The sequence below is a fragment of the Micropterus salmoides genome, unplaced genomic scaffold, assembly GCF_014851395.1.
Source record: "Micropterus salmoides isolate LMB-PRFRI ecotype aquatic unplaced genomic scaffold, ASM1485139v1 Ms_hic_scaffold_22, whole genome shotgun sequence".
In the NCBI taxonomy this organism is placed as follows: Eukaryota; Metazoa; Chordata; class Actinopteri; order Centrarchiformes; family Centrarchidae; genus Micropterus; species Micropterus salmoides.
In genome coordinates this window covers 5,247,841-5,260,076 of record NW_024041373.1, presented here as the reverse complement: position 1 = coordinate 5,260,076, position 12,236 = coordinate 5,247,841, and the positions used below count along the sequence as shown (strand labels likewise).

At 40.2% G+C, this 12,236-nt stretch overlaps 1 protein-coding gene across 1 annotated transcript; it reads right to left on the bottom strand.

The window, feature by feature from the left end:
- Positions 1 to 1,712: 1,712 nt before the first annotated feature.
- LOC119917393 (poly(A) polymerase gamma-like) lies at positions 1,713 to 10,755 on the bottom strand. Its single transcript, XM_038737711.1, is given in 10 exon segments — positions 1,713 to 1,804; positions 1,807 to 1,854; positions 2,023 to 2,112; positions 2,381 to 2,492; positions 4,602 to 4,655; positions 5,461 to 5,570; positions 8,789 to 8,870; positions 9,039 to 9,105; positions 9,399 to 9,557; positions 10,297 to 10,755. Coding segments are annotated over 10 exon segments (831 nt in total). The 5' UTR covers positions 10,314 to 10,755.
- Positions 10,756 to 12,236: the final 1,481 nt, after the last annotated feature.

Here is a 12,236-nt window from a genome sequence, read left to right as displayed (position 1 = left end):
CTATAAACAGCACAGGGACCTAGATTGGTTCACTGCAGACATGAGAACTTCCACTAACACATCTACACCCTCCATCCACCATACAGCATGATAAAGGCAACTTCACACCCACACACTAATGGCATCATAAAACCAAGGGTACACCCGATCCCTGCCGCCCCCTCACTCCCACACACAGGGCACATCCCAATTCACTTCAGTCTTTACATTTCCCCTCATTTTCATTTTTTCCCCTCAAGTAACATGAGAAGCAACTTTCTCTCAAATGTGTGAAGTGATTTGTCAGCTAGTGATGGAGCCTGTAACAGAGCTTTAGCATCAGTAGTTATTGTAATGCATTACACCCAAAACAGTGAGTCATTTTAGCAATTTAATTTTTATGTTCTCCAATAAGACAAATATATATGTATTACATGTAGCTTACATTGAGCTTTAAAATAAATTGCCTGATCAGCACCAACACATGCATGCACAACCCATATTTAGATTGTGTACAGATCGGCCAAACCACAATTATATTGCACAATACTTTGTGTGTTTGTTTTACCCCGGGTGCCAGCCACTCAATGACCTCATACCACCAAAAGCTCTTTTGGGGTGAAAACAGAGACCGTAATTTGAAGAGCTGCTGGATGCTATCTGCACATGGCTTTAAGCCATTTCTGAAAGCAGCAAAGCATTTTATTATTTTTATGCACATTTTGTTCATAAACTTTAAGTCTACCTTATAATGAGCATGTCTCACAGCACACAAATATAACTAAAGTAACCAAAACATTTGTGTGTAAAACTGTATTTCTGCCCAATGCACGGTGATTGTTGGCCGTACTGTGACTGAACGGAAACGACACCAACAGAAAATTAAAAAGTGTTTATTACTGAAGGGACACTACAAACATGACACAGCAATTACAACAGCTACAAGGTTTTCAACTAACTGAAAAATTCGTTTGGGATATATAAATGTATATCATATGATAAACAGCAAGAAAAATCTAAAGTCAAAACAAATATATCAAAGCCATGGCCGGGGGGGGGGTGAGATATCAAATAGACAGTCAAGAAGGGTGTCCTTATTTACTGCACAGAGGACTGTCATTTATCTGCCCACGCAGGTTTTTGATTGTAGTGTTGCACTGATGCGATTTAAACAATTGTCAGATCTGTTGTGCTATTCTACTGCTAATGCATTTTTACTGAAGGGTGTTTCTGTCTGACAAAAAGACATCCACGTAGGAAATCTTCCTTGCTCCATGCTGCTCTGGCAAGCCTCCTCTGAGCAGCGATAAGGGCATTGGAACTCATTTAGGGGACCCGGTCAATTTCCGGGTCGCATGAGGACAGAGGAATGAGGAGACAAGAAATGAGAAAATAAGATGTACCTATACTCTAACTGTTGAGCTAACAATAAAATACCAACAAACTTTTCACAACTCAGCAGAAAACCGTTTCCTGTGTCTGCAACACACACACACTTATAAACATAACATAAAACAATGATGTCATACTCACTCTGGGATCCCACACAGGTAAATTCAGATTACTGTCCTCAGGCTGTTTCAATAGCACAGGATTTGGCCACTCCCTGTAGGATGGAAATGTAGTCAAATGTGTGAATACTCAAATACAATTGTTTGCACAAGGCTGTGAAATACTGCCATCAAGTGGGACAGGAAAGTATACGGTTATAGAGTGTTGTGAGAGCTAAATTCTCACCATTTGGAAAACACCAAGAAGAACTTGTGGACCAGCGTGGCAGCCACAGCGTTAGGGTAGAGCTGGCAGGTCCTGGCCACCAGCATGCCCATGACACTCCACCCAGAAACCCCAGCATGTTGGAGTAGATCCCACGACCTGCGGACAGAGGACACATTACAACATCTATATCTTCAAATTCTACACATCTCCACACTTTTGAGCATTTATTTATTTGTATTTTTCTTAAACTGTGACAACTACTGAATATGACCCATGGATTGCAAGCAATAAAAACAGATTACAAGTACATTTAAATCCACATACGTTTTGCCCACAGTTTGATGGCTCTCAATGTCAGCCTGAAGTTTTCTTTGTTTGGCACGAGGTACAAAATTTCATCGGTCACTCGGCAGCCTGAAAAACAACGTGTCAGAAACCTAAAAACACTGACAGTAGTACAGTAAATTCCTAGTAAGAGAATGGTTAGGTTTCAGAAGAAAGCAAACTTACGTTGTTTAGATTCCTATACCTGCCACGACTAGTTGCTACAAATGTGACGTACTAAAAGCTTATTCTACTCTTGTACTTATTAAAAACAGCACCAGCATCAAGTATCAGGGATCAAGTCAATATCAGCTTCTCTACTGTATGTATACAATCCAATAGAAGTCATGTAGAGTACCATTAAGGCTGCGGATACACCGAATATCCAAGTTTCTCAGGATGGAGTCCCCCCTCAGGTCCAGGTTGTCGGGAATGGACTGTAAGGCGAGTCTGGCAAAAAGCAGGTCAATCTGCTCAGACAGACAGAAAAATAGAGTAGAGATCAAACATAATTAGAAATCATCATCTTCTATAACTGCCAGTTAGGGCTGAACGATTAATTGCATTTGCGATATTATCGCGATGTGATAAAACGAGATTTTCTAAATCGCAAAGGCTGCGATTACGCTCTGGTTACATGACACGCAGCAGTAAACAAGTCTGAAGAGAAAGCATCAACATCGCACATTTCGCTGTATCCTGACTTGCTGAGTAATGGCCTAAAGCTTGACAAGCCACTAGAGAAATTTAGTGTCACACAGGGAAATGAAAGTAGCACTCGCCACCCGCAGGTAAATTGGTGGTGGGTGAAATGGTCGGGCCATTTGCCGCTTTAACGGACAGAAAGACACGTGTAGTAAGGTAAGGGTATTGTGGCGATCAGTGCATGTGTCTCACACACAGCCAGAGTTACAGCCGGTGCCCTGCTTACCTGCATCGGAGGCTGCGGGGGAGCTGGTGTTGTCGGAGAATTACTAAGCTTGTCTATTAAACACGAGACGCGACGCTTGGTTTTATTTTTGTTGGCCAACCTTTGAACTGAACCTCAAACTGAGTTTTTTGTTTGCTTACTGGGATATAGAAAGATCGACTAGAAGATTTGAACTGAGATAAGGACTCATTAATTGGTGGTTGAACTGTGGGTTTTGTATCGAGCGCTTACTGTAGCCTATAGCACAGTGTGCTGTAGTTTTTCTTGTTGTCTATAGGTAGGCCTACCTGATGACATGTGTTGGTTGTACTATACACCAATTTATTTCATGTCCTTTTGAATAAAACAGAAGGCAAAGAGCTTTAAAATTAATCACATTAAATCTCAATTGCAATATTGCTAAAAAAAACAACAAAAAAAAAAAACGCTGCAGCAGGGATGGATCTGAATCAGAGCAGATACACAAATTATTTTGCACTTTTGTTTCAAATGACCCATCTCACAACGTTAACACTGACCGTCCATTATGGCAATATGCATGGAATTCTACGCAAACCCGTCGTAGTTAAAGTCAATGGTGTGCTGCGACTAAGCACGCAAAACATAACAGCCACCTTAAACATCATAATGGAAACAAATGCTGCAGGTATGTAAGAAACAAGCAGTCAGATGTGATTTTCCAACCTGCAAAATACATAAATGCACTGCTGAGATAAGGCACAACCATATTTCAACATAATGTAATTCTAATAGTTTTGGAAATATACTCGGCAAAAAAAGAAACATCCTCTCATTTACAACTGCTTTTATTTTCAGCAATCTCAACATGTGGTATTATTTGTATGAACATAAACAAATTCAACACCTAAGACATAAACTGAACAAAGTTTCACAGACATGTCAGAAACAGAAATGAAAAAAATGTGTCCTTGAACAAAGGGGGGCTCAAAATCAAAAGTAACAATCAGTATCTGGTGTGGCCCTGTGCAGGTGTTGTTACATGTGGTCTGCCACTGCGGAGACGATCAAATGTCCTTCTCGTCTCCCTGTAGTGCTTCCTAGGCATCTCACAGTACAGAGCAATTTATCGGCCTGGCGACATTGGCAGTCCTAATGCCTCCTTGCAGAATGCCTAAGGCACGTTCCTGCAGACAAGCACGGACCCTGGGCATCTTTCTTTTGGGGTTTTTCAGAGTCAGTAGAAAGGTCTTAGTAGAAAGTTTTTAACACCGTGACCTTAATTGCCTACTACTATCTGTACGCTGTTAGTGTCACAACAACCATTCCATTCCAGGTGCATGTTCATTGATTGTTTATGGTTCATTGATCAAGCATGAAAAACACATTGTGTAGCAAACAGTTACAGGTTACTGATCTTTACAATCTCCGTCCTACCTATGCCTAAGAGTACAAATACACTCCCTATAAAAGCTTTCTCAAAATGGTAATTATTTCCAAGTAGGTGTATTTAGTGATGCAATACCTATATGTAGACAGCACGCACCACTTGGATCTCAAAGTGACATACCTCTATACCTATAAAAGTGTTGTCAAACTGGTAATTATTACTGCCAATTAGTGTGTATTTAGTGACGCGGCACCCCTATACGTAGAACACATATATCACTTCAATTTTTAAGTGACTTACCTCTATTCCGTCAAATTTGAATTTTATCACTGGTACAAAAGCGTCCTCAACAGCCTTAAAAAAAAAAAGCACCAAGAGACAATATCACCAACAAATATGAGACAAGCCCAAGTTGCAAGAAGACACAATTTGCATACAGTAATATTCCAAAGACATGTAAAGTTATGTATTTCAGCATGCTCCTTAACACCTTAAGACCTAACACCTACGGTGTTTGGAAAATGTTTAGGGACAGTTCAAATTCAGAAAATATGAGCATAAAGTGGAATGAGTGTGTTGCTTATAGATGTCTATGGAGGCCAGGGCTTCAAGATTCAATTATCATGCTCCTCTTACAAACACAGGGTTATTCTTGCAACATCCACCAGTGAAAGTTCGCTGAGCTGTACCGCTACATTTTTGTATACGATCAGCAAGATGAGAACCGAAATAAACGCTTCAACAAAAAAGCTAATTTGATAAATGTATTTAAATACAATTTAGTGTCACCACAAAAATAAACTAAAGGGGTTTACACACTTTTTCCATCATGGTATTAATAAATGCACCTTGGGAAATTAACACTGATAATCAGTAGCCCTATCACCACGGGTCTCACTCATCTGCTGAATTACTACATTACTCACTCTAGTACAGGGCTTTCTTATTCCTCCACCTATTCAGCAGAAGTACACTTAGACTCAGCCATGCACAAGAAATACAGCAAACTAAACCAACATTAGGTGCAGTTTTGAAGGTCAGGGATGAAACGGGGGCTTCCCTCTAAATAACTTTGTGTGGGACATTTGACATAGAAACCTATACATACGTACATTTTTTTTAACCTGTGCTTTAATGACAAAATGCCACATAGACTTACCCTCAGGTCTTTGATCTCTTCGTGCTGTTTCAATTTCTCAAAGAAAGACTGGAAAAAGTCACTTCTCTCTACATGGCGTGGAGCCACACATAAGGCATCAATATCAGCTCCTGGAAAAAACAGTATCTTTAACCTGTGTAATCTGTGTTGCCTAGTAGAAACAATCTGATAAATGAACACAACAAAGTTGCTGCATTCTAGGCTAAAGAGAGTTCATGTAATAAAACATCACGGATAAACAAGTGAAGTGCAGAAAAGACCCCTAACAAGTTTTCTGACTGTCCAACTGCTTTGGACAGTCCCAGCCTATAAAATGTGGATTTAGATATTTTTTAACAAACAAAAACTACAAATCAGAGCTGGTTTTGCTGCACACTGATGAACTTGTGAACTTTGTAAAAAGCAAAAATGAAATCAATTTCAAGTATTTGTTTGCGTCTGTAAGACTAGAGGTGAGTCTAAATCTTCCATTTGCTGTCCTGACACCATATCCATTTCTCTATACTAATGCATCATCTGTGAACTGAAACTTGAGCCGCTTTTCATTTGTTTTCTCTCCTCTGCATTTCACTTGCTCACAACTGTGATACAAAGAAGTTCAACTGATTCAGGCTACGTCCACACTAATACGTTTTCATTTAAAAAAATTTTTTTTAAAGGAAAATGATCTCTTTACACAAGTGTTTTAGTACCATTTCAAAAATTAATCTCCACACCAACACGCCTGAACACGCATATCACGAGACAATTCACATACATCCACGGGAACCCTAATATTTTTGCTAGTCCTTGCACACGCGGACTGACTGTATTCAGACCAAATGCGAATTTAATCCACACAATGCTTTCCTCGCAGGGGTTTTATAGCTGGACATCCCTGGAGTGTTGACACACAATGCAATAACACAAATAAACACAACTTGCCATTACTACAGCTGTATGAACCCAAAGTAAACATTTTGCTGTGATTAAATAGCAGTGAACGGATCAAACTGATGCCGAACTAACTACAATATGATGCAGATTTGTTAAACATATGAATTCACGCTTTGTCAGGTCTGTCAGCAAGACAACATCTAAAATGTTTATTTTCTGAATGGAGTTTGGATCAATCAGGGCTATGCTATGCTAACTTGGGCATAGTAAAGTACAACGATAGCTGTAATAAAGTTACATACACATGTTTTCTGAACTCACCAGGTAGTTCAACCTCCTCGCTTTCTTTTCTCCCAGCAATGTCCAGTTTTGTCCGTTTTTTATATAAATATGAAGTAGTGCCAAACGACGCTAACACCACCACTGGAACCGGGTGTGCACGGAATCTAGCTGCTGAGAAGTTCGAGTGAAGATAAATAAACGTTGTAATCCCAAAAACTAAAGTAAAAGCTAATTTAATAACAGCAGTTTACTCCGAGCTCCTCCCTCGAGCAAATGGCGTAGTTGTCAGAGCATAATCCAGTTCACGGGTGTTTACTTGTCCAAAAGCTGGAGCGCAGCTCCCTGCTCCTCTCTCAAGTTTAGCAGATCTCTGCCGGCCAGCAGATTTTCAATCGCCCGCTCTGCCTGGCCCTCTCCACACAACGCTCTGAAGCTGTCGGTGACGTACAGACAATCTCAGCTTTGATAGGCTAGACTCAGCGTCATGCGAATTTCTCGCTTGCGTTGAAAATATTCAACTCATGCGAATTCCTTCGCGTTGCCGGCACTGCCCCCTTCGCATCGCCTGACAGGAAATCGCAACTCTAAGCGTCCTTGCATTGACTTTGTATGTAAACTCACCACCCCGAACGCTTGCTTTGCTTTTGGTCTGAAAGCACCATTAGGCTCTACTATGTCTGTATGGACAAGCAGCATGCACATAACTCAGAAGAAAGCTCGCGATATGGTGGATTTTAGGTGCAAGAAAGGGAATCTGTGAGCAGATGATAGCAAGGTAGAGAAGAAAGCAAACCACATGTTTATAGTGGCTTTTGTGGAGCTTTTTCGTTCACCACGGCTTGGTCTACAGCAGAACTGTGACAAGAGCTGGTCTAGAGTGACGTCAAAGTCGCATCAATTCCGGTGTCCAGGCTCAGGTCGCATTTAAAAAAATAAAAAATATACGATCTGTATCGGATTTACACATATCAAAGTGGCCCAAATCCGAACTGGAAAAGATCAGATTCCATGTGAATTGGCCTGTTCACACTGTTGAAACAAAATACAGCTAATCTTCACCTTGCGTCACCTAGTAGATGGACCAGAGTTCGGCCTTATCAAGGCAGCTGAGTCAGTCAACCAGAGACTTATTGTTTGAAAGTCACAGGCCGTTACCTTTGGCTTACTTTAGCTCAGCAAATGATCCTAACGTGACCTGGGGAAACCTGTTTGATATTACCATTACCAGCTGACAAATCAGGGAAGGACACGTTGTGATTGATAAGACCCAATCAGGCAGTGAACCTGGATGTCTGTTTCATCTGAAAATTCTCAGTTTTGCGCCAGTCCAGAAAAAAACGCAACCCCAAAGTTATCAAACTGAAATGGAGTTGGCAACATTTTCAAAAGTCTACAATGCCGGAGTAGTGTGGAAGCTAGGCGTAACCATAGCAAAGTCAAAGTATTTGTGTGGATGTAACGTTAATGACAAACAATGTGGCAATTCTCACGTTTGACTTTTCCAGAAGAGCAATGGGTTGTTATAAACAAAGCACTGCAAATTGATCACCGGTTGGATTAGTGGATATCAACCAGTGAATAGAATAATTCAACCACCTCCAGCACCATTACCAGTTATGCAGATTTGTTCGGAACATCCTTAATTATTCAGATTGATGGCACACACCATAGTGTTAAAAAATGAATAGTAAAAAACAGCATTGTATTTTTTTGTTATACATCTAATTATTTAAAGAATATACTTTTTGATCTCACTTGCTGTGTCCGTTGTTTAAACCATATTCACACAAGGGCCTTCAGTATACTAAGCCAGTGTTTACCAGCTTTCATACCCTAAAACTGGCATTGTCATGTTCTTCTGCCATTGACTGTTTTTGAAAAGACTAGCCACGTGCTTTAGTATAGTTAGGGTGAACTGAACTTCTCAAAAACAATGAAGCATGCCAGCTTAGACAGGGTCGACTGCTGTGTGGCAGTAATGTTCTGTTACTGCTGGGTTCTCTTTGCTCCATTTGAAAGTCAATATAGCCAAGCAGACCGTGCAAGTGTTATTAAAGTTTAATGCTGTCAGTCACCTTTCCTGGCATAAAAAAAAAGTGTTGAGTATAGTTGATTGATGATGTTGCTGCAATGAATGAACACTAAAATATCAAACATCAACTAGACATACCTTTTGTGTGCACTCCAAGCCGGTACGAACCAAATGTAAATATCTTGCCTCCAACACAGCTTATAGCTGATGGTGGAAGGTTCTGTAGAGGAGAGAAAGGTATACAGTGAAGTCAATATGGAGTCATTTCCTCTTTGTGGCTTTACTATAGAAAGCTTTAGTGTGTCTTGTGATTTTTTGTCCCCATTAACAACCCCATGTTACATCATAACTTACACTTAAAGGCATTCAACACCACAAATGAGCATACCTTTAGTTCACTGATCTCTGCTATCCATTCTTTAACAAAGTTATTCAACTTCCCAAGAACTGCAAGTCTGAAAGGAGATATAAATTTTAGCAGGTGCTTCATTCACAATACACACACCTCTCACTGATCATAGTGTGAGGATGAAAATGATACAAATATACAACACACATTCAAAAATTCAGTTTTTAGTAGTCTTCAGTTGAGACTACCAAAGAAGTGCTGGGGCATTATTTTACATGTGTTCGTGTTACTATTGGCACTACTTCTAAGTGCAGGTGTGCTTGCTGCAATGGAAGGGATGTAGTCTAGATACCCAATAGTTGTCTTGTTGTTAATAAAATTATACTTGCTGTTCCTCACCTATGGTTCAATTCCTCTTCATCTTCAAACACCCCAAAAGGTTTCATAGCATCACAGAGCTTCTGGGTGTACTGGTGGTCTATTTCTCGCGGGGGTGCAAGGCTAATGGCAGAGGTGATGCCATAGTGTTTCTGAGGCTGCTGCCCACCAGGCATGGTGCTGAGAGGGGACACGACATGGAAAACATGACATGAAATGACAGCTACTACACCACGTTAATTTTACAATGTCATGGTTTCTAAAACCAATATATGAACTCACGTAACGTTAAGTTAAGACATTTATCAGCCAGTCAAAATGTATAAGGTGCTATTCTTTACTAGTTGCTGTCGCTCTCCTTTAAGTTACCGCGAACCCCATGTGTAAACACTTAGCTTCATGCTTTAACAACAAAGTGACACATTTACATCACTTAAACAACAAGCGTATTAAGGTTAATTGTTTGTGATTCCAAATCTGAAACGTGAGTTTACCCAAACTGCAGAAACGTGTTTGAAATGTGCCACTATTGAACCCAAGCTGGCGGCGAACGAACGTTAGCCGAGAAGCTACAAACAGGTTGGAAGCGCTAACAAATTGGCTAATTTAGCAAGTTAGCAAACGCTAGCTGGCTGCTGCGGAAGAATTGGTTTTACTAATGACTCGCTTTCTGGTTAGACCTATTTCAGAGTTGACATTTTCTTAAAGAAAAATAAGTGAGCCTTTCGTTTTTTAAGGCATATTTACATTATAGTTACCCAACAACAAACAAGCGACGCGGCCAACTATCGGTGGCTGCAGGCCTTGTTTGGTTGTTGTGACAGTTGGCTAACGTTAGCTTTTAGCCTATTCTTTAGGACTCTCTTACACGCGAACAAAAATGTTCATAAATGGACAATGTGCCACATGCATGACTTACCTTGACATTTCTTTCATGACACTCTAAAAAGCTTGCACTGTTTTACTGCTGTAAACCCGTAAAAAACTAAGAAAGTCAGCAAGTGGAAATGATAACAGCCTCGACCTGATTACAACAATGGTCACTTTCCAGAGAGCGGTTCAAACCTTCCCACTGAACCGGAATCACTTCTTATAAGATAACGTATCAGCTCGTAAGCTTGAAAGAATATTCATATCTAATTAATTTACAAAACGCACGAGAGCTTTTGGATGCTAGCAGCTAAACACGCGTTTAATAGCTGTCAGGCCCGTTTTTAAATTCAAAACTACAAAAGTAACGGCGTTTGTTGGGACAACGTCTGCGTGCAGCACGCTGAGCAACCATCGTCAGGAGCCAGACACCGCCTCGCTGAGGCCACAGATCACGTGACCAGGCCTGACACTGCTCAGCCAAACCAGACCCGATCCTGCACAGCTAGCTGCAACATGTTACCCTCACCTGTCGCACACGGTGAGTATGAACGAAGTCGTTAGGACGAGATATAGCTGGACATTTATAGTTTAATATCTTGAAGATTATGTAGCATAAAAGCTAATGTATAATGCTTAGGTGAAAGGGTACTTCGGAAATGTAGCGTTATGTTGGATAATACTGGCTATAACCGTTACATTTTAAACTGTAGAACTTAAGTATTCCCCTGCTGCGCAAACCTTTTTGAGAACCACCTAAATGTTAAGGACAAGGGGAATGTAAAATAATACACTTTATTTGTGCATAGTGCATGTCTGTATGGAAAATAAAAGCATGTCTGAAAAGTAAACTGCTGTGTTGTGTTCAATATTGCTGTGTCCACCTGAGAGCAAGACACACTGAGGGAAACAAATAAAGGTATAAAACTAAAAAGAAACTAGATGAATAAATGTTGAGGTGTACTAATATGTAATTGTAGTGCCAATAACTTGTTTTTTGGAGGAAAGTATGCTACATCATAGGCCTATATCATTTGTGTTTCCTAAGAATATATTTAAAATATAGCCTATATATCTATGATCAAAGGTGTCAATGTCAGTTTGGTGTGGTGGGAGGTGGCATTTGTGGGTCCTCTGGGGTTCACAGATAGCAGAGCTTTGTCAGAAAATCGTAGGGGTCACCATGACAGGACCAGTGTTGGCTCTCTTCTCCCCCCACCAGCTCCTTCATGTCTTTCTGTTTACTTAGGGGTCATTCTTGTATCCAACAAATCTTTCCTCATTGAGTAGCCAGAAAGTTTACCTTACTGAGACAGAATCGGTCATTCCATTAATTAAATCTGCGTTGATAAGCAGTTGGCACCTTGCATGGCAGCCATTGGCATTAGTGTATGAATGTGCGTGTGAATTTGAAGGTGCTTTGAGTGGTCAGAAGATAGTAAGGCACAATAAAAGGGCAGTCCATTTACTGTTGTTCTTGTCAGCCATTATGCTGATAATTAAAGGATGTTCAGAAATATAGAAATGAAATGTTTTACTTTACACTGTTGAAAAGTAGACTACCTGGCTGAACCGGTTTTAAATAGTCTATGGCCTGAACATACCAGACTTCTGTATTTGGCAGGAAGGCCCAGCTAGTCCTTCTGGTTCTCTGAACCAAAGATTGTATGTAATCTCACCAGATTAAGCAGCTCTATCTAGTGGTCAGTTTCAATTATTACACTTAGTGTACAGTAAACTAAAATGAATAGGTTTGATCATCAGCCTTGATCGACTTTAGTGTATCAGTGAATGATCAACACTTGGTTACAGTCCTTGTCAAACCTCTGCTCTCTTTGGTGCTATGGAGATGATGTTGACACGTGAGATTACACTGCATCATTTTCCAATTAACGTTTGACAAGAAGTATAACTAATACAACTATAATATGTGGTTGTTGGCCAATGTTTTAGATTAAATATGACATTTGGTTTTCATTGATCAGTGTA